At 35.6% G+C, this 23,369-nt stretch overlaps 1 protein-coding gene across 7 annotated transcripts in view; it reads left to right on the top strand.

Annotated features, from left to right (window-relative positions):
* LOC134169716 (sodium channel protein type 2 subunit alpha-like) overlaps positions 1-23,369 on the top strand; it is a 75,620-nt gene that overhangs the window by 5,532 nt on the left and 46,719 nt on the right. For 2 of the 7 annotated variants that reach the window (XM_062630501.1, XM_062630503.1), the window contains exons 2-13: positions 2,944-3,190; positions 3,757-4,007; positions 9,776-10,092; positions 13,558-13,678; positions 14,575-14,662; positions 16,194-16,322; positions 17,016-17,107; positions 17,949-18,221; positions 18,514-18,577; positions 19,468-19,609; positions 19,755-19,961; positions 20,331-20,630. In XM_062630501.1, the coding sequence (XP_062486485.1) occupies positions 9,826-10,092; positions 13,558-13,678; positions 14,575-14,662; positions 16,194-16,322; positions 17,016-17,107; positions 17,949-18,221; positions 18,514-18,577; positions 19,468-19,609; positions 19,755-19,961; positions 20,331-20,630 (1,683 nt within the window). In that variant the 5' untranslated portion in view covers positions 2,944-3,190; positions 3,757-4,007; positions 9,776-9,825. Of the gene's footprint in view, positions 1-2,943; positions 3,191-3,756; positions 4,008-9,775; positions 10,093-13,557; positions 13,679-14,574; positions 14,663-16,193; positions 16,323-16,827; positions 16,920-17,015; positions 17,108-17,948; positions 18,222-18,513; positions 18,578-19,467; positions 19,610-19,754; positions 19,962-20,330; positions 20,631-23,369 lie in introns of all 7 variants that reach the window. The other 5 variants (XM_062630502.1, XM_062630504.1, XM_062630506.1 and 2 more) reach the window with 4 other exon arrangements.

Raw genomic sequence — 23,369 nt, 5'->3', positions numbered from 1 at the left:
CCATGTATTTCCTACATATCAACTTGCTTTAGTTTGTGTTATAAGAGGAAGAATACTAAAATTCTAGTAGCTGCTATAACACTTTCTGTAGTGTATATTACTTAAAGCCATAGGTCTCTAATTAGCACAATGTTTCATTAGTATACTTAAAGTTCAGCATTACAAGAGACACTTTTTAAAGGGGTTCTAGAACTTGTAACTCATAGGCTTTGCTCTTTTGGATTTATTACATGCATGTAGTTACTAGATCAAAGTCATACTTCCATAATCCATTTGGAAAACATTCCAAATTTAGGGCTTGGTTAAGTTTCAGTAGGAACTACCATGATATCTGAAGAAATCATGTACATTTTCATACGCTGTGTTAAACCACAGGCATAAAGCACTCTATTTTCATGCTGACTTTCTGTGCATTTTGCTCCTTGTGTAGGAACGCTCACATTCAGTTTAGAATTGTATGTAAGCCTCTCAGCCAGAAGTTCCAATTCTTCCCTTTTCGTTTCCTAGACAACTGTCAAAGTCTAAATACAATCCATTAATCTTGTGCTATACAGTTTATTCTTTCATATTTTGTATTGATCAGTTTCTGGGGCTTAGTAAGACTAGGAAAGCACATGTTCCAGCTGCATGGTTCTTAATGATTCGGTTAATTTTCTGAGTTCAATTTGGTTTTTTTTTCTAGGTTTATAAGCAATGTTTTCTGTTACAAATGCATTTTCATAAGTTTCCATGGAAAAATTTAGAAAAGAGTATTGCTTTTCAAACAAAGCTTGTTTTTTTGTTTTGTTTTGTTTTGGGTTGGCTTTTTTTTCCAAAGCAAAATAGATACTGTGATGTATTTAGGTATTGGTAACTGATGCTTTATTGTGACTTCTTTAATTACCTCCATACCAATCGATACTGATGTGTGTTCCAATGTTTCACTTGTCAGCACATTTAAATTGTGAGTACAAAAAGCCATAAGGAACTAGTTGAATCTAGATAATGGAGAACATGCAACAAATAATTCTGAATGTGGACAATTAATTTTGTGGATAGCTCTGTCTCCTGTTAATCTAAGTCCAGGTTAACATTTTTATAATCACTTAAGACATTAGATGTCCATATGGTTGCCCACAATTTCCGTTCATTGTCTGGCTTTTGTCTCTAACATGAGATTTCACTTAGTTGAAGCCATCACTGTCATATTGTCCTATAAGGGTCTTTATAAGAGTATCTAATTTCAAATGACCCCATTTGATTTCTAAATCACATTTCAGATGGAGTCACACATCTTGCCACAGGTCAGTGTGACAGTAATATGCAACTGTCTTTTCCAGCTCACTATTACATTGAAAGGGATCTCAAGTGTATGAGGATATCATTTGTAACTTTTTTTTGGAAGCAATATCATATCTCAGAGTTTGAAGGATATTCTAACCAGACTTAAATGCTGATGCCGTAGAGGAAGAAGAGTTGAGGCAGGAGTTCCACAGAAAAGAATATATACAATCTGTCCATCAGGAAATACCTCTGACTAGAGCTGAGATTTTACCTACGATTCACTCTTGGAAGCTGAATTGCAATAATCTACCCAAATAAAAATTATTTTGGTCAACATAATAATGCTCTGTTATCACCTTCAACTACAGTAAAACTCTATAATCTATGAACCTGCCTATGAAAATTTCTAGTCTTGGGGTGAGAACTAAAGACATATTAAAAAAACTCAAGGTATTTTTTTTGAGTATTAAAAATATCTGCATTATGCAGAAAAAAAAAAGCTAAAAACTATATGAGATGAGTTATTAATTGAAATTCTGTAATTAAATTACTCTGCTATGGCCTAGGCCTATTATAAATTCAGGACAAAGGGCTTGCAATAATGCCAACCTCATTCCTTTGCTGTGACTACCATTGATAACTACTGTGCTACAATGATGTATAGCATTAGTAGTTACAAAGCTGTATCTCCTATCTATTGGAGATACAGGCAGTACAAAGAGACATGGATATAAAAAACAGGTAGGTGGAGACTAAGCTTACATGTGAAAAAAGGTTCTCTGCATTGTGCTGTAACTCGAAATACAGATGTATTGAAATACCCTGCACTGCTAGTGTTATTAACAATTTTCACATGAAAGATGAATTCCTCATTTTACATTTTGTAAACTGGCAAATATTTTAACAGCTGGATAGAAGTTACCCCCCCTCTTTTGAAATCAAATGCATATGAATGCTTAATATTATTTAAATTGAAATTAAGACTACTCTTTTATTAGGAATCTATAGTATCCCTTTCATATTATTTTAAAACTTTCAAGCAATTGCACTTACACATTATTTGCATTGTATCTGACCATGAGATCAGATTTCAGCCACAGTGCTACTTCAGAAGCAGAATCCAGATGCACCCAATAGGCAAAGGGATGGGGAAATCCTCTACATACCCCCAGGGAAAGCTGCATTCAGTGTAAAATATGCATTGGTGAATAAGTATCATTGGTGGCACTATGAGAGTCATTATCCCCTGAGGTTAATGCTGGAGACACAGCTTTCAGATGTCTTCAGTGGAGCCTCTCCAGTAGTGACTCACCACAGTAAGCTGTGCTGAATCAGTGTCTTACTGATACTGAAAATGACCAGGACTTTGAAAGAGTTTGCTGTTAGCAATTGTTGGCATGACCTTATGTTATGTTATTAAGCAAATAGAAGCTCTAATTGTGGTACAACTTATTTCATCTTTGGAAAAATGTAATTCTAGTTTAATAGTAACTGTTAGTAGGTAACTTCTAGGTTAGTTTTTGTAACGCATTTTCTGCAGGAGTTCTTGGAGATCTTCTATCTTTATATACAAAAGAAGCAGTGGTCTACTCAAAAGCTTTTGCTTTCTGTTTTCCCACCTTCTGTGTACTCTTTGACCTGTTCTGTGTCTACACAGATTTTTCTTTATTTTATCTACAGGGTTTCTACAGTGGCTGCTCATTCTCACTGTATTTGGAGGAAAATATTATTAAGGGCTGCTATGGCAGGAGCAGAGACCTAAAAAAGGGGGATATCTTCTTTTTCTTTTCTTCTCTGGGAGTAAAAACAAAATAACAATAACATAAAGAAGTACAAAAAGAGCCAGAGTATCTAGCTCAATCAATAATAAATGTCTCAAAGACATCTCATCTCAATTACAATGGCTGAAGACTAAAGTTTGCAAGTTGTAAGTAGACTGTTTAAATAACTAAATACTCAGATTATTAAAGCTTTAAAGACTAAGGAAGACAACACCAACCTTTGGTGAGCTCTTGTAATGATGCAATATTTAAATTGAAGAGATTGTCTTTTCCTGCTACACATTGCTCCAGGTGGAAGAAATATTTTGTCCACAGAAAAGAACTTTTATACTGACTTTCTCTAAGATAAAAAACATGAAGAAGTATCCATATTTTCGTGAAATACAGGCTGAATTAACTGCTATTCCTGATTAAAGACAGTAAATCCAGTGGGGAGGAATGATACGTTGTGCAGTTCCCTAAGTGACAAATGAGGACACTCCCATCAGCCCGGGCACTGTTATTCCATGTCTACTAATGACTGCATTAGTTATCTATAAATCTCAACAAGACCCATTTTTTCCTTTTAATTAAAGCATGCATGTAAAAGAATAAATTGATTTTTTCACTCATATAATTTAAAGAATATTCCTTAATGCACTTTTGGTCTGTATTAGGTTTTGTGGACTAACCCATGTTCCACCCTGCTTTTCCTACATCTCTTTGCTCTTAGGTTGCAAAAATGTATCTACATGATGTAGACTTATCTTTGTCTACCACAATTACTTCTGAGAAGCTTTGGGCACAGGAAGAAAGAATGACAGATTCTTGAAGAAACTTCTGTCTTGAAGAAGCTTCAGCTCCCAGGGAGAAACTTTTATTACCAGTTCCATTTTTTGCTAGAAATGTAGCCTTTTTGTTTTCATGATAGCAAAAGATCCAGTGGCTACTTTCTGAGATTTGGCATTTCTTAGAAAAAGAAAGGTAAGACTATCTTTTCTTCTCAGCCATAAATAATGTTTCGCTTCATAAGATGGCTGTTAGATATAGGACAATGTATCTTCACTAAAATATCAGTGAGAAAATGAAATTATCATCTTTAGTAAAGTCTAGCTGTAGAAATTCGTGTTACATGTATTGTATCTATTTTTCATTAGAATGTAAGGATCCTTAACATTGGAAGGTATTTGCAAAATATTAAACAAATACTGTATTACAACTGGGTTGATGGGCCAAGAAAGAGACCCTTCCTCTTCCTCTTAAATCGCATATAGTTTTCATTTGGCCACCTTCAGGTTTCTCCAATACTTCAAGTAGTTGATCTCTTTTCACACCTTCTCAGGGGCAATTTGTGGTGTTAAAGAAAATATAAGGTGAGCATGCATGTAAAGAATTCTTAGAGATTTTGATCAGTTTTCATAAATAAATGGGTCAAATGATTTTTTTCAGGGCTCTACAACTTGCAGGTATGTATCTGAGAAATCAAGGTTCATTTCTTTACATGATATATCTATTTTTTTATTGCTCCAGTTTACTAGGTACAGCATATGTTGGCCTTGATGTAAGATTCTTAATCCACTATTTCCTCTCCTAAACAGGGGGAGAAAAGAAATAGGAAGAAATTAATTCAAAAGTGAATGTAGCAATGAGATAGAGGGAAGAAAATAGATGACTGTGGAACAGCAATGGTCACAAACAGGCAAATAAGTGGGGGGAAAGACTATCCATAGCAATGTCTTGGTGAGGAAGAGAGCGTGTCTAAAGATGCCCTCCCAAGAAGCAGCTTCTGGATCTTTCAGACAGGTCTGGGACTGCTTTCCAGTCTGCTTTGAGTGTTTTCCCATTTGCCTAGTCTTTCACCAGTCAGACAGAACCTCATGTATTATATTCTACTGAGATCTGCAAACTGTTACAGTACTTTCTTTTCTTTAGGTTCAGGTTCTTAAGATTAGTTAATGTGTTTTCACACTTTATTGCAAGTCATTACTGAGGGGATTCAATAAAATTGCATGTAACATCCCTGGAGCACCATGTTAGTATTAATTCATTAATATTTGCTGTATTTACTGTTTTTTGGTCAGGTTTCATCCACGGTGAACTACAATTCATATTCAGCCACTTGTCACTACTCCCTTCTAAAACCTTTTAAGTAATTTTTTATTAAGGAAATAATATTTCTGTTACATATCCTTATTAGTTGATTTCATATTCTCATAACAAGTATTTTTGTCTTCCGTGATTTATTAATTTTATTAATACCTGATGTTGATTTTGTTATTTTTATTTTGAATAGTTACATAACATTAACGCCTATAGGCTACTGAGGCTGACTGTACAAATCCAGACAAAAATTATAGTCATTGCTACAGAGAAATTACAGTCTAAGGAAAATGACACAATAGATGAGTGATAAATGTTGGAAGGAATGGAAAAAAGGGAAACCAACCCTACATATTAGTCAGTTGGAACCTGTAAACAAAAATTAAGGACAACAAACCCTACATATTAGTCAGTTGGGACCTGTAAACGAAAATTATCATAGTTTACATTAGTAGATTACAGTTTAAAGAGGTAGGTTCTGAGCAAATGCTAAATGCTGGACTCTGTTTTCAGCTTTGAGGAAGTTCACTCCTTTCCTAGAAAATACCAACTTTTGTGGAACCAACACTGAAGGATTCCTTGGCTTAGGACCCATAGATAGTTTTCACTGATATCTCTGTTATCACAGCTGTCTCTTTAGATATCTGAATTAACTGTGTATTGCATTACATGTACCACTTTGAATTACAGCAGTGACATTTTTGGGCTCATTTTTTTGAGTTCTGTTTCTTATTGAAACATTTTTAAAGCATTAAAAAATAGTGCAAGGATGCCAGGAAAAACAAGGCAAATGTCAGTTACGAAAATATAATCTGTAACTGTAAAAAAATACTTTAAAGCACTTCGGCATATAAGGGGATGGGTTTTTCTTTGTGACATTAGCCTCTGTGCATAAAGACCATGAGATATTTAAATAAAGATATTTCATTGTAGATCATTTTCACAACAAAATTATATTTACCATTCCTTTTGTTTTTAGGAAAAATTGAGTGCAGCATTACCCAATTTTGAATTTGATTATAGTAATTTAAACATAAATTATCTTCACTTCCAGAAAACTAGTACCTGAATTTTGCAAAGCAACTTCCCAAATACTAAGAGAGGGAGTCAAGATGACTTACTTCTTTAGACTTCCTGCATGCCCACCCTGTGTAGTCCTTTCCTCCTTAGGACAGTGGTTGTTTGAGTTTGGCTAATTTTCTCACAACAACAGCACACAACAGTGACACTTTTTACTTCTGAATTGCCATTAGCCCTGTTCTTTCTGACTCTCCTACCATGGGAGCCCCACCTTTTTGATTTGGACAAATATCATTACTGGCCTAATATGAGATAGCTAGTCTTATTAACATTAGTGATTTAGAGCAGAGGTTTTTACCCAGGTTTTAGCATCTGAGAGGCTATTGCTGTGCTTGGCATGGAGGAAGATATTCCAAAATTGCAGCCTCTCGAAATAAAGATTAACATAAGAAAAATGTGATGGTTGGTCATTTTACAGATTCCATTTGCTATCCTTGCACTTATTCCAATTCTAATCAAATGCTGTTTGTGTGCCAGTGTTTCAGTTTTAATGGAATGAAAATCTCAGTAGTCAGCTTTTTCTAGATTTTAGCATGAAGATAATTCTAATCCAGTGTTCTAAAAAGAAAAAAAAAATCCGTAAGAAAACCTGCAAGGTTTGCTATTTCTCTGCCTTGAAAAGTATGCATGTGGACCTTCTCATGCAGAATGCAAATAACCTGTTAGATAACCTTATGATTTTACTAAGTAATCATAGGATCCACCTGGCTCTTACACTGATACTTTCACTTTTACCATATGTCTGATTTAAGACATCATAAAAATACATACCTTCAGGCCACTTCTTCTGGCTTCTTCAGAAACACACAAAAATCAATTTGACATCGTTAGCACAGATATTTCACTTTCTGAGTCATCTTCTGTGTATATGGTGTGAAGATAATTATAGCCAAAAATAAAATTTAACAAGTTGTCCATGGGCATAATATAATTAACTGAAATATACATAAAATTAAGAACATATGGATACTGTTTATTGCTCAATATTATTATTCAAAGGAAGGGATTAAAGAAAAACTGGAGAAAGATTTATGTAATGCTGTGCTCTAATATAATTTAATGGATTTATTTGGCAAAACTATGTCTTTAATAAACCAGAGCTTGTTTTTTCTAATGAAATCTATAGACTTGTAGACCTTTATACATACAGTATCTAGGCCCAAATTGTGTTTCAAAACTTGAAATCCTTTTTGTTGAACAGTATCTGGTTTTGACGGGCCTGGACCACATGTATTTTTGAGACTATTCCTTTGAAGACTGGTTTTTAAGGAAAGCTGTTCTGAAATTATTATATCTACAGAATTCTTTATCTGAATTCTGCCCAGTATCATTCATGTCCTGGCAGTTTAGTTACTAGGTAACAAGGAATTTTAAAACCAGTGAAGGAGGAAGAGAGAAGCTATCACTAACAAATGAGTGGTTTATAGTTCAAGAATTGTTAAGAGCTTGTTCAGGGCTCGGTGGGGGGAACAGAATCACTTTTGTTGCTTTGTTCTATTAAATTGCCTTATAGCAACAGTAATCAAATACATATTTGTATGTTGTTCTTTTAAGCTTTGAATCTGAATGAAAACACTTGAAGCATACTTAGTACAGGAAAAACCTTCTTGTGTAATAGCAGCACACAGGAAAGATGTAACTGCACTGGACAGTAGTGGAGGCAGCACTCAAGCAGTGTTTCCAACTTGTGAAGAAAAAAAACTTTTTTAAAGTATGTTTTATGACTGTCTGAGAAATACAGTGAAACCCCAAGTCTGCTAATATTACTTTTCCTAGTCATTCATTGGCTCCTTTGTGGACTTCTGGCAATACAAACACGTATTTCTAGTGAGGACAATGTATTTCGTTACAGCATTTGTAATTATAACTGTTAAGAGATGAAGAGCAGCCTACCCAAATGCACTGAACATCAAGGCAGACCCATGATGAGTCTCAGAGGGTGCACCTTTTAACACTAGTTTCATAGAAAAGCTACCTAGGTCAACAAGTTTACACTGATCTTACATACAGACGCTATGCTGTGAACCCATTCCAGAGGTAAAGACTTGATGTGGCATTTGAGCAGGTTTACCTTGGTAATTCACATTTAGGAATATGCAGTTTAATTTCTTTCCTCCAGTTTTCTGTAGATTCTTCCAGCACTTTTTAACATTCCCTTCTACCTTCACACAGGATTTTGGGTTTGGGGGGTCATTTGAACAGGAAGCCATTGTTTCATAAGATCATTACTGTAGCACTTTGTGTGTGTCTGTGCTTGTGTGCGATTTTTACAAACTGCTTCAGACAGGCAAGAATATTTAGGAGAAAGGCTATTGAATGAATGTGAAAATGAATACAATATTATGTCTCAAATCTACACATGGCAACTCCAGAATACAGATGTTGCACGTTCAGGAAGTAACGTAGGGAAGGCTACGTGGCTTCATGTACAGAAAACAACTAGACCTCATTGAAAGCACTGAAACTCACTCTTAAAAACTGGGTCTCATAATTAAAATTGTTAGTACACGAGGCCACAAACTATTGCAAAGTAGACATCAAATTAGGCTATCATTTCTTACTCGGTGGCACTGCTCCTTAACAAGATCTGCCTGCCTCCTGCCATCCTCTCCCTCCAGCCATTCAAACCTCTACACTGTGCATAAGTTTAAGCAACTGATCCTGCTGCAGAAGGACTTGTAAGAGAGAAAAGAACATTACTTTCAGCTGATGCCCTGCAGGGCTTCATAAAAAGGCCTGTTCTACAATGGAGAGTTTGCTGCAGAGAGTGGGAACTCTGCAGGGTTGTTGTAGCAGCAGGGACATCATCCAGTACTGGCACCAAAAACATTCATAGGGAACCAGACTTAGATTTCAAGCTAGTTTTAGTCTGAAGTAATATTATGGCACTTGCCTTGCAAAGAATCAGGGGCAGGATTGTTTCCTGCCTAATCTTAATCGTACATCCTGTTTCCTTTTACTTAAAAGGCCTGTTGGTTTGATTCATGGCTCACAGTCAATAAATGCAACCTAACCTTCTTTGGTTATCTAACATTACCCTTCATTATGGCAAAGTGTCAGTAAGAAGGAATTGTACTCGTTGCTTCCATAGTTCAGTTGCTGTCATTTAAATAGCATTAATTACAAAAACAAGTTTTTTTTCATTTAATAAAAATATTTACACTTGTAAAGTTAAATTAATACTTAAAAAATGGAAAGAGTATTGATTAGTAAAATATAGGTTTACAATTTTCAAGAGTACCTCATAGAATATGCATTTATACTTGCTGTTAAAAAAGACACACTTTTAAAACACTCATATCCATATTTTCCTCTAACTGGGCAAGTCTAAGGACATAGGCAAAGTAGTGTTTGTGGGCAGAAGTAATGTATTTTTCTAGAACAGAAAGAAAAAGCTGAAAAATTATTTGTAAAATATCTGAATAAATTCTGAGCAGTTATTTTTTTTTTCTTTCATTCAGCCTTGAAATACACTGCTTCCATTTCAGGCCTGGAAAGGGTTTCTGAGCAAATTTTTATTCTTTTCTGTTGGTACAACTAGCTTACCTAAATTACCTAATTTTCTTTTATAGGTCATTCTTATGCGAGAGGCTAAAAATAATTAAATTTGCAGGATGAAAACATGGCACAGGCACTGCTGGTACCACCAGGACCTGAAAGCTTCCGCTATTTTACAAGAGATTCTCTCACAGCTATTGAGAAGCGTTGTGCAGAAGAAAAAGCTAAAAAGCCCAAGCAAGAACATACAGATGATGATGATGAAAATGGTCCAAAACCAAACAGTGACCTGGAGGCAGGAAAGACACTGCCATTTATTTACGGTGACATACCTCCAGGAATGGTGTCTGAACCTTTGGAAGACCTGGACCCATATTATATCAATAAAAAAGTGAGTGAATAATCTTTTGCACAAAATAGAATATAATTTTCAACACTAGAAAAGTTTAATCACAAAATATGGTTTGACCCATCAAGCCACTAAATATACAGAAACATCCTTTCATTTGATAGAACTGATTTATGCTCTTCTATATTGCGATTCCTTCAACAGTTACTTGTTATTTACGTCACTGCAAGGAAGATACAATTCCTTGAGTTTGCCTGAGTCTGAGTACATGGCTGAATTTTTCCTGATTTCAATGCAGTAATAAGACTGGACATGACAAGTGAGCTATTCCAAGCAAGGTTGGAAATGGTTGTGGATAACCAGGTTACATCCATTCATGTCAGTAAAATAAAGAACTAGCTGTATTCTTTTGTTATAGCTCTGTAACATATGTAAACATATATCTATATATGTACATATAAAAATATATATATCCCTATATAGTCAGTACATAGAGACTCTGTGTATATTTTGGTTCATATAAAACTACAACAATGAACGCTGTTGTTTAGGTGATTGGGATTGCTATGACAGATCTCTGCTGCACAGCTGTCAATTAGAAGTCTGTGGCAGGCACAACAGAAAAGCTGGGTTTTGAGGAAGGAATCAAAAAAAAAGACAGTTTTGTTCTTCTGAAGACTAATTGAGAGTTTTCATGCAGAAAGAGCAGAATGAAGAGTTGCACGTTGTGAGAGAAAAGTTATGTGCCTGAGTTACATGTGCAAGGCTGTAACACAACTGGACCTCTAATAGCATGGCTGTGCTCCATGAAGAATGTAAATTCTTAAGAGGTGTACTTCCCCTTCTGATTAGCACAGCCATACAAAGTCCTCATTTTCACATGACCCACAAGCTAGGGACTTGGAAATAGAAAGGCTAGTTCAAATAGATCAACTCAAGTAAAATATTTGCCCCTTGACAAACAAGTATATCACTGTAGCTGGGATTAGTTGTGGACTGCGCTAAACTCCTCCAGGATCTGAAATAGTGCAGCCTGGAGATAGTTAAAAATACCTTGTATCCTGCACAGATTAGTAAAAGGTACAGCTGACAGCAGGTTCTCTCTCATCTGTACTCTTTATCTGCTTAGTTCTGCATGCTCCTTTAGCAGCATCAAGATGTTCTCTCAGTTCCTGATAAACCTGCAAAATGTTGTGGGTAAGGACAGTGGAGGAAGACAAAGCTGTGGATAATAACCCTAAATTCAAAAATGCAGAAGGTGTTTTATGGGAAAGTGCTTGGGATTATCTTTTCCTGTCTCTCTGAAATATAGAAGGAAACAGACACAGTTGCTCTGATGATGGTTTGAAGCATTCCAGGCTGCAATTGAGATAAGACACTGACATTGAGCAACTATAAAAAAATGAAGACATAAAACATTTTAAACTGTAAAAAAAACTCACTCTCTTAGGAAAAAGTCATGCTAAGAGTACCCTCAACTTTGTGGCTAAATTTGTGGTTGAGTTTGGCTCACAAAACTGTTTTTAAAATTGTGGCTTCAGTAATAGAAATAGAAAATTAAGCAGAATCCATATGTAATTGTATAACCTACATTAACATTTGTGTAACAGTGCTGTAGATAATATTAGCATTATTAAAGAAATTTAAAGAAGTGAAAGCTCAGAGAAGGAGAGTGGCCAAGCGTTATTTTCATTTATATGTTTTTGGTTATACCAACAGTTCCATGCAGATTCTAACTTACAATATAATGGTGTGCACGGAGCCCTTTTCTCCACTAGCTGTAAAAAAATCAGGAATAAAGTTGCATAAATAAGTTGAGGAATAGGTTTTTCTAAACAAAATAAATGAAGTATCAGAGAAAACCTGAAGTACTGAAGTGTATTATTTTCTAACCTCCAGTGATCAGAAAAAGTAGTCAGATTTCTTGAGCAAAAGTGTAAAAACTCAGACTATTGATGGACTTGCTAGTTTATGAGAATAACTAGTAAACTGCAGAATCTTTTGTTACAAGACATCTGTATTTATGTAATGTACCAGCCTAATGTGCTCAACAGAAAACAAGTGGACATCTTAATTGATGAACTAGAATTAGTCATCCCTGTTCCACTATATAACAGAAACTACTCTTAATCATGGACTTGTCAGTGAAGGGAAAATCATATGTGAATCATAGTCGGTCTTCAGGATCTGCTGCAGCAGTGAGCTTGGGACAGGCAACATCTTTCTAGCATTTCTGGCTGGGTGAAGGAGTTTAGAGGAGAGAGAAATACCGATGAGTGTGAGTCCATTCTCTGTCATCCTCAATGCTGTGCTTGATGGTATTCTGTGAACAGGAACTGGCAACATTCCTTTCCCACTGTAGAGAGGCTTGCTTTCTCTGCCAGAGATGGCAGACCAGATACGCAGTGAAGACTGCGGAGAGGGCAGCATTTTTCTGATCACAGCCAAGTTTTTAGACAGAATGGAAATCAACATGGAGAGCAGTGATACTGTATAGCTCTGCTGAGAGCCTAACAAAGAATCTATTATGATAACACAAAGGAGAGCCATTACCATTGACAAAGAGCAAAAGGAATAAAGAATAGTCATGTCCTGAAGTAATTTTAAAGAGGACCAAAGATGCAAGTAAACTTCACGCACAAATACACTTGGAATAAAAATGAAAACACTTAGGCAATGACAGCCAACAGGAACAGAATGAAATGAACATGAACTATGTTTATCAGGTCAAATTTTAAGATATAAAAAGTACCTGTTTTGTGCTTACATGTAGGGAAAAATAACAATATTATTAAAAATGAAATAATCATTTTTTTGAAGAAAAGATTTATTGTGACAAGATGACAAATTCTGGCATATGTTTGTCTGACTGCTCAGAATAATGTCAGCTGGAAATTTATTAATTTTTTTTTTTTTTTTCACAGATACATTTTCTGAAGACATATAATTGATACTGGTAGTATTTAAAAATCAAAAATGAAAGAAAAAATATTTTAAAATTATGGTTAATTGTTTAGTAACAGGTGTTTGTCCTTGTCACCATATATATGTGTATATAATTCTGTCAAGTGTTTGTTTCAAATACAAACTGGTGCTTAGAAGTGCCCTTTTCCTGGTTTTGTTGCATGTTTGCTATGAGGTAAAATGTATTTGATTAATTTGAAATTCTGAATTTAATCAAGGACTTTGTTAGAAATGAAATTGAAAATATTTTAGTGATGAAATGCCAAATTTTCTATTACTGATAAACTGACATTGATGTTGATAATTCACACCAATTTTAATAACATCAGAGTTCAGTCCACATGCTGGAGAATTCAGCAAATTAGAGAATTGACTGTGGAAGGCTTAATCCACTGTATTAATAGAAATCAGTTATTTCCCTACCACAGGTAGACAGTAGAATGAAACGTGAACCTCCCACATGGAGAATGGAATACTTTAGAAGGAGGTAATGACACTTATGTACTCAACACTGCATTTTAATTTTGTATGTCTTTTTTTCAGACTTTCATAGTATTGAATAAAGGAAAGGCAATTTTCCGATTCAGTGCCACATCTGCCTTGTACATTTTGACTCCTTTTAATCCCATCAGAAAAATTGCCATCAAGATTTTGGTACATTCATATCCTTTTGTAATTCATGTTGATTTAAGAGTTGCCATTTAAAACTATTAAATTGCTCCTTAAAACTATTAAATTTATCGTATTGATAAACATATTATGTATGGGTATACTATGCTGATCACACTTTAAAAGCAGAAATATCACATGTGAATTGCATTATGATCTTCATTCCCACTGAGAGAATTCTCTACTGAACCTCTTAAGCTGTCAGGGTTTAAGTATCAGGCTTCGTATACAAAAGGAGACCTGATCCCTACTAAGCCCTGCAGCGAAGTCCAAATTAGTAACAAAACATTGCACTTGAACATATCTAAGGTCACACTTTTACCAAGACCAGTAGCACTTGTCATGAACTAGAAACACTTAGCAAGGACAAAAGAGCATGAGTAAAAAGCTGCTTTTCAGGCATACTTTTTCAGCATTGTGTTTTCAGCACTGGGGTAGGTGTCCTATAAAAGATCCGAGTCAGAATAAAGGAGTATATTTTCAAATATATTTCAGTCATGCCCAAAGAACAACTTGGGCATAAACAACCAGCCTCTGCCTAAAGATCTTTCAAAATGATCCGCCTGGCTTCAGTGAGTAATTATGCTTGGGTACTCATTTCATATTTTTACAGACTTAAGGATGTGTTTAAATTTCGTTTAAATTTCATTTAAATCCTAAACCTGCCAGAATTATAAAAGTAATGCATTGTTTTACAGTAACTGCACCATAGCATGCCAGATGGCTTACCATTTAAAATAGATAAAATCATGTGCAAAGCTTCAATTTCAGATTTGATTTAGAATGTCTCATTGTTTGTACATATTTTTATACACTTAATATTTTTAATTATTTCAGTGTTATAAAACTGTCAAACTTATGTGATTTACATGCCTTGACTATAACCTACATTATTCAGCATGCTTATCATGTGCACTATTTTAACCAACTGTGTATTTATGACCATGAGTAACCCTCCAGACTGGACAAAGAATGTAGAGTAAGTCACATATTTTTATTCTTTTTTTTTTTTTTTTATGTCTTTGTTTTTGTGTGATTCAGAAGCATTTAGGGAAAGTTACATGCCAGAATAGGCATTCCAGAGTTATGAAGAATCAGATTCCAAGATATCAATATCTTTCTGGTTTCCTCTGAATAATTTAAATGGTTTAAGAGTAATACCTTGTTCTTTAAAACTATGTCTGAGGAATATCTGAAGTTCTACTGTGAAGTATGAACACAAGTTCTCATCCTTGGGTATTCTGAGCTGTAAATTGGAAAAGGAACTCCAGAACTACAAATGTCTGTGTGAAATTGTTGCATGCTCTTGGTGAGGCCAACCATATATTGCTTGAGAATCCATGATCTTAGCACAGTGGATGACCCATTCCTGGAAGTGTTCAAGTCTGGATTGGATGGAGCTTTGAGTAACCTGGTCTAGTGGAAGGTGTCCCTGCCTTGGGACAGGGTGTTTGAACTAGATGATCTTTAAGGTCCCTTCCAACCCCAAACATTCTACAATACTATTCTATTATCTATTGTGGCTCACTGATGTGTACTTACAAGCGCCAGCTACAGCAAACACATGCAACACCCAAATCACAAGAAATTCAAACTGCTGAGGAAAGGGCCTTAGCTATGAAGAAGTAACAAAAAGCAGATAGAAGTGAAGAAGCCATAAAGTATCCATTTCTTTTTCTTGTTCATTGTTATACATGTTCTCAAACAGATATGCATTTTCCTCTGAAGATTATATTTTTCTTTGAAGTAGTACTACTCATGAAAAACCTGGGTCTAACCACTTTATTCCCTCTTGTTCTCCAAAAGCCATTACTGATTTATATTGCTTTATTTCACTGCATTAAGAAATCTTACTTTGAATACTGTATGTAGAAACTGCACTAATATTCGCCACTTCCCAGTATGCTCAACTGTGACTATGGCTGAGAGCCTGAAAGGAGACCAGTAGCATCTGTAGGTAGATTTTTTTTATTGTAGAGGTTCTCACAGACCCACATGGGTCTCAGGAAGTCCCTGCATTACACTGGTTATAACTGACTTCTGTGATTTTAAATGAATGGTAGTCACCACACCAGGTGAACTGGTAATCACAATCCACATCTTCAAGAATAACAGTCTGGGCATGCTTTGTTATATTTAATGAATATTTATGAAATAAACCTGTATTATAAGAATGAGTGTAGTTATTATCCACAACTGATTTTGACAAAACTCTGATTTTGACCTGAAAAATATTATTTTGTTGTAGTTCTTTGTAATATTTAGACACCTGATTTTTTAATAAAAGCCAAGAGGCATCCCTGCACAAAAAATGAGATTAAATCAATGTATCAGGTTCAAATTTCATCTACAATTGCATTCTTAAGTGTTTGGGTCTAGTAAAGTTAATGATTTTCTCCTTTTACTTCTAAATGCTTTTCTTTTTTTGCAAGACATATTTGATAATGAATGGCGCTGTCTATAAACATAGATATGCAAAAATCCATTATTCCTGCTCTGGTGCTTTTCAGATACACTTTCACTGGAATTTATACCTTTGAATCACTTATCAAAATTCTTGCAAGGGGCTTCTGCTTAGAAGGTTTTACTTTTCTGCGAGACCCATGGAACTGGCTTGACTTCAGTGTCATTTTAATGGCGTAAGTGGCTCAAGAATTTTCTAAGCTTTTAGGGCATGAAATTAGTGGCAAATACTATAATGATAAATGTATTTATTTAAAAGTATTTATTTTCTGAAACCTGTGAAGTTTAGACACCATATCCCACATTTTAGTACTCATAAAGTAATATACAGCAGGAACTAGTATGGAATGTTAGCCACTAGTGTAATTACTGCTGAGGGACACTAATTTCATGTCCTACATTTTTCTGCTCAGAAGAATAGCAGTCATCCCTTTGACTTCATATCACCATCCTATGACAAGCTAATTAGCTTAATTAGCTGTTCAAATACAAATCAGTGAGTTTCACTTCAATGAAATTTAAGCAGAATGATGAAAATTTATAATTATAAAAGTGAGGTGTATTGAAGAGACAGGCAAATTTTGGAATATGAGTGCTAATATTGCCACAGAGGTTTTGAAGACCCACATAATTAGTATAAGATCTGCCTCAATTCTGAATAACTGTGATTTAATCCTACAGGTATGTAACAGAATTTGTAAACCTAGGCAATGTTTCAGCTCTTCGAACTTTCAGAGTATTGAGAGCTTTGAAAACTATTTCTGTAATTCCAGGTAAGAAGTAGTTGGTGTAAGGTGTTAGGCCCCTCATATCTCCAACTGTTATTTGTGTGCTGTCATTGTGTTTGTGTGTGAACTCCCCTATTACAGATATGTGACAGAGTTTGTGGACCTGGGCAATGTCTCAGCGTTGAGAACATTCAGAGTTCTCCGAGCTTTGAAAACAATATCAGTCATTCCAGGTGAGAGCGAGGTTAAACACAGAGGCTGACTTTCGTCCATTGAAGTTGAGTTCACTTCTTTTGAGCATAAGTCTTGCTGTTCGCTGCTCATGTTGCCAAAGGAAAAAAAAAAAAGGCATGGATCATCAGCCTGGATTATGATGCTTTGCCTTTTCAGCATTAGCTTCCTTTATTTTGCAAAATCAGCCTTTGAGTTTAACAGATTCTTGCATGAAACATAAAATATGAGGCCTATGGGTTATTTTGCTTTGGTTTTCTGCATTTTATCATAAGAAATTGCTATACATTTAAGAAGCTTTAGCGCTATGGCTTTCTTGATTTTGAATGTTTTCCTTCATTTTACCACTTAGAACTAACATTAAAGACAACCAAGCAACAACAAAAGCAGCTAACAAAAAGGAGATAAATATTGCGCAGGAAAGTTTATCAAATGCAAGTGATTTTTTTTTTTCCTCAAAATTACTTTCTATCTCATACTATCTTCATACTATTGTGAAGTCATAGTTAATATTAACTGGAAACTGAATTACTGGCAGAATATTAAATGCAGAGAAAAAATAAAACAATAAAATTAACTCTATAACAGGAAAGCATTATTGATAAAATTTCCTGCTTGAGAATAACATTATGTATCCAATTTAGTGGAATATATGTACATTGCATATTCATAAAAAAGAATCTTTTTCTTTCCTTCATCTTCACAAGCTCTGAGGCTGTTCATGAAGCTTTACTTTTTGAAAAATAAAAAGGAATTTCTTTTTAAGTGTCTGCATGACATCCTAATTACATGGCATCGGCAAAGATACTCTTTGACAAATCTATGGATCTTTTCTTTTTGCAGGCCTAAAGACTATTGTGGGAGCCCTAATTCAGTCTGTGAAGAAGCTCTCGGACGTAATGATCCTGACTGTATTTTGTCTGAGTGTATTTGCACTAATAGGGCTGCAGCTGTTCATGGGCAACTTGAGGAATAAATGCCTGCAGTGGCCTCCAGACAATTCTACTTTTGAAATAAATATTATTTCCTACTTCAACAGCACCATAGATGAAAATGGTACACTTATTAATATGACAGTGAGCACATTTAACTGGAAGGATTACATTGAGGATGAAAGTAAGAATTTCTGATATAACTATTCTTAATATATTTGTGGCTATAGTATGCAACTATTTGTGATCAAACAAAGAACATTGAACAGTTTATATTTCTGCCTTATGTAAAATTGCTTGCAGTCACTGAGATCAAATACATACAATAGAAAATAAGCAGAAGAGTTTCTAAACCAACTATGAAGTGACCAGCAGCTGCCCACTTTGATTTTATTACAATTTAGTTTTATTTTACTTTGTACTACTTTCAGGTTAATTTGATTTATTCACATGTATTTCTAATGCTTTCTACACAGCTCACTTTTACATTTTGGAAGGACAAAGAGATGCCCTACTTTGTGGTAATAGCTCTGATGCAGGGTAAGACCCTTTCAAAAATCCTCTCATGTTCTGTAGTAAAAGCAATAACATGAAACCTACTCATCGCAGTTTCAACTCCATATTGAGTAGTGTTACAGAACTTACACAGTTTTACTGCTAAACAATGATTTCTTACTTAAGTCAAAATATTTTACTCTCTGGCTAAACAAAATACTCATTAACAGCCTTTCTTCCTGCTCAATTGGAAAGTGATGTTGGTGTTAATGATGAAATACGAACTCTCGTAAAATCTATTTTGGAGATATACGGATTGAAGAAAGTAGGATGAAAGCAAAGGTCAGAACCAGGAAAGAGAATATACAAAATATTAAGAAAGCACAGTAGTGGCTTCATAGTTCCAGATGGATTTTTTTTTTTTATAAGCTTTACCTCTTCTTCATTGCTGCCAAATTTTGCCATACATACGTGCCCAATTATGAGCCTGGAATTGTTAGCTGAACTGCAATACCTAACTGGTAACAGTGAAGAAGCTTATTAAAAAAAAATAATAATCTCAGCATTATGTGGGAGATCCTTAACAGTACAATTGGATTTAGTTAATAATATTGCTTAATCTATTTGTAACCTTAGCAGTATTTTAGCAATTATTTCTGCCAGGAAATTCATTTGCAATAAGGAATCTATTTGCAATATGTGACTGAGGAGAATTCAGATATTTAGGTCATTTCAACCAGTGAATGGATGGAAGGGATATCTTTCATTTACAATCTTATTAGTTCGTTTCTTAGGACTTTTTTTCTGAATGAATTTAACTGTAATTCATGGCTTTCTTGTAGAAAAAATAATGCATTTTGTTCCAGAAAGTAACAAATCTGCTTCACAGTAAATAAAAGATATGACTAAGTACCTCCTGTTTGGTTTTCACATAGGCAGTGTCCAGAGGGTTATATCTGTGTGAAAGCTGGTAGAAACCCCAACTATGGCTACACAAGTTTTGACACTTTCAGTTGGGCTTTTCTGTCACTCTTTCGTCTAATGACTCAGGACTTCTGGGAAAACCTGTATCAGCTGGTAAGACATTTTTATGACAAAAAGGAAACTGTAGGTTACACAATAAATTATATAAATAGGCTTATTTGTACATGAGTTGAAAGCGTAATGCTGTTGTACTAACAAAGTGGCAGAATAATATTTAGATATTCTTTCTACTCCCTAGACACTGCGTGCTGCTGGGAAAACGTACATGATATTTTTTGTTCTCGTGATTTTTCTGGGGTCTTTCTATCTGATCAACTTGATCTTGGCTGTGGTTGCCATGGCCTATGAAGAACAGAATCAAGCAACGATGGAAGAAGCAGAGCAGAAAGAAGCAGAATTTCAACAGATGCTAGAACAACTGAAGAAGCAACAAGAAGAAGCTCAGGTAAGGACAGAAATTTACTTTCTGAACAGCCTCATTTTGTAAGGCAAGGATAATAACTTTATGAATTAGAACATGTATAAGTTGTACAATGAATTACAGAATTTTAGACCAGTGTCTTGTGCAGCTGGTCTGTAAGGAACAGTGATATCACTATTATGATGAAGTCGATGTTTCAAGTAGCTCATGCTACTAAACTATGAGGAGCTATACAGCTCAGTTTGCCTTCAGTTCAATTTATTTGTGTATATTTGCATACTCAGGGGTGTACAACCAGCAGTATTACCACAGTGATAATAAAAATAGTTGGTAAAGGCTGTAAAACTGTTCAATTCTGGCCTACTAGGAATACCTTCCTTTGTAACCTCACAGGCAACAGCAGCAGTAGCAGCAGCATCAGTTGCATCAAGAGATTTCAGTGGTGTAGGGGGATTAGGAGAACTCTTGGAAAGTTCTTCAGAAGCATCAAAGTTGAGCTCAAAGAGTGCTAAAGAAAGAAGAAACAGAAGGAAGAAAAGAAGACAGAAAGAAATGTCTGAAGCAGAGGACAAAGGAGATATTGATAAGCTCCCCAAGTCCGAGTCAGAAGACAGTATCAGAAGGAAAAGTTTCCGCTTCTCCACAGAAGGAAATCAACTGTCATATGAAAAAAGGTTCACATCTCCTCACCAGGTACAGGACTCTTTTTTCTTAAATCATGTATGACTACTCTATATGGTTTTGACTGACACTACAACAGCTTTACACATTAGAAGTTATGTAAAAGGTGAGTGAAGGAAAAGAAGTGTTAGTACTGTTAACAGTGTTAAGAATTTGATACGATTTGACCCACTGTATCAGCTTAGCCATAAAAAGAACATAGCATGGGTATTGTAAATTTAATTAAAAGATTTCTGAAAATGTACTTCTAAAGATGTATCTAGTAGATTGGAGGAAAAAATCAAAGTCTCTTTGATTAATACTCATATATTTGCATTAATCAATGATAGGTTCTCTGTACTGCATTAATTTCAAAACTATACAAATATGAGGGGGGTTTTAGCAGACCACATCATGAGAATACTCTGCACAGGAAATTCTACACTACCATTAGTTGCTATTGTTTTCCTTAATTAGCTTCTTTAAATGGCAGATAATGAGAAAAATAGCTCCAGTACTCCACAACAAAGTCACACTACATAGGGATGATTTGGGCTAAGAATTTAGTTATACTGTTCTTTTTCATTAGAAATTCATTATACAAGATGGAGAATCATTGCAATCACAGAAAAAAGTAGTTTAGGAACGACCTCTGGAAATCATTTAATCCAAACTTCAAAGTTCCCTTAAATCAAAGGATCTCTTCCATCACTTGAGGATAACTTGCATATTTCAAGTCTACACACAGTTATGGTAATTGCAGAAAAGTCACTCAGATGCATTCTTCAACATGATCATTGGTCTCAGGCAATAGATGACATGTAACTACTAGTACTAGCCACATTTAATGACCAATGTTTGTCCTATTTAATGTTCATCTCAAATGTGTTAGTTTACAGACTCATATAAAACATGAGATTCAGTGGCAGAAATAGTTCACACAGAAATACATGCACTGAGAGGAGGAAAGTTTAAGTTTAGAGAAAGCCTCAGTAATTAGTCAAGTATAAAGGATGACGCCTGGTCTGTAAAGGATACATTTGCATTTCTAAGAAAGTGATGTTTATTATAATTAAGAAGAATGACTAGGTTCTCTGGATAAGAAAAAAATAAAATGTAAGGAAAATTATTAAACCTATCGCAACTCCTTTAAGTAATACTGTAAAGGTGTATCTCCAATCTAATCAAATGTACTATCAGTTTTGGGCCAACACTACTCCAAAAAATCTTTCATTAATTGGAATGGGCTTTGAGTCAGGCTGATGCAAAGGAGCTGCAGCCAAAGATCTCATCTTAGACTGCACAGTCCTGCCTCACTTAGATACCTATGTATGTGTCCATACCACATCAGCTTTCTCAGCACTCCTCAATGGGTGAAAAGTTGAGTGTCAGTGAGCAGAAGTAACAGCCCCGGCAGATGATCCCCCTGTTTCATATTGAGAGTTTACAGGCTCCGAGGGGCATCCCATGCAGAGGGAGATACCGGTCACAGCCCACTGCAGTTCAGGAGAGCTCTCTTGGGACCATTATTTATAGGGTCATAAGGTGATTGGCTTTATTCATTAGTAAATTTTCATCCTGGCCTCAATTCTGTATTGGTTGTTTCGGGTTGTCAGGGAATGATTTATCATCCCAAAAGAACTGATGCAATCAGGGAGTATCCAACCATCCTGATAGCTGTGTGCCTCTTCCCACCTTTGCTAGGCAATTATTGTTCATGCTATGGCCAGGGAGCACCCAGCTGTCCAACTCCTTGTGCCTGTGCAAAAGCTAGGGCCTACCAGGAATTCTTGCTGAGACAGAGAGATCCAGGGGAGGGGGCAGGGGGGATGCACCACCACAACGCTGCAGTGAGCTCCCTTGGGAAACAGGGTGGCAGATTGTGAAACAGTGTGGTAGAATGGTAAGTGGAGATGATCTGCTCACTTGGCCCCTGTAGAGGTTTTGTCCTTTGACACAATATTCCACATGCAAATGAATGATGCAGACTGCAAGAAGAGCCAAGCTTCCCTTTCAGACAATACTTTCCAGAAGCAGGTAGACACATGTGTTTCTGCCTCTATATGTGTTGGAATTGCAGCCATTCTGGCTTATCTCCTTTATCTCAATCCAGCAGGGACTTGCAGAGCAGTACTCCTCCCAGATCCCTGAGGGGCCTAATCCATTTAGCTGTGCTCAGAGCATGATAATGCATATTTGAAAGACTGGGCTACAAACATACATAGCAGCCATGGAAACATTCTCTAAAAAAGCAAAGGTAGCAGTGGTAGTCAGATGAAACCTAGCTAGCACGTGGTTTTTCAAAGGACTGTAGGTTGACCAAATACATTTGCAAAGAAATTTACAAAGGGTGCAGTAATTAGTTTACCACTTTGTCAGACTTCAGTGTCATGCTCTCTAGCAGCTAGAGCTTCTTTTTGGATAAAATTATCTTTCATCATAAGCAAAAGAGCACTTTTTCTTCAGCCAAGTTTACATAAATGGGTTAGCAAAACCATTTGGCTGATATTCTTCAAGTAACTCAGCCTGAGGCTGACAGACAGCATACAAAATTTCATCCCAAATTATTAGCTGTAAAAGCAGAAAAAATACATCTCATAATGGTGAACACCCGCCAGCCTTTATAACAGGCAGTACTAGCAGTTTAGCACACACATTATGTGTGTGTACATATAAATCTGAGTATGTACATCCCAAGATACATATGGATCTGTATATATGTGTATTCAGTGGTTGGTTTTCACAGTATTAATATAGGCTTATATATTATAA

The sequence above is a fragment of the Pezoporus occidentalis genome, unplaced genomic scaffold (assembly GCF_034315485.1).
Source record: "Pezoporus occidentalis ecotype Australia unplaced genomic scaffold, CSIRO_AGI_Poc_V1 ctg354, whole genome shotgun sequence".
Classification (NCBI taxonomy): domain Eukaryota; kingdom Metazoa; phylum Chordata; class Aves; order Psittaciformes; family Psittacidae; genus Pezoporus; species Pezoporus occidentalis.
The sequence above is the reverse complement of the archived record's forward strand: the minus strand, read 5'-3'. Positions and strand labels throughout refer to the sequence as shown.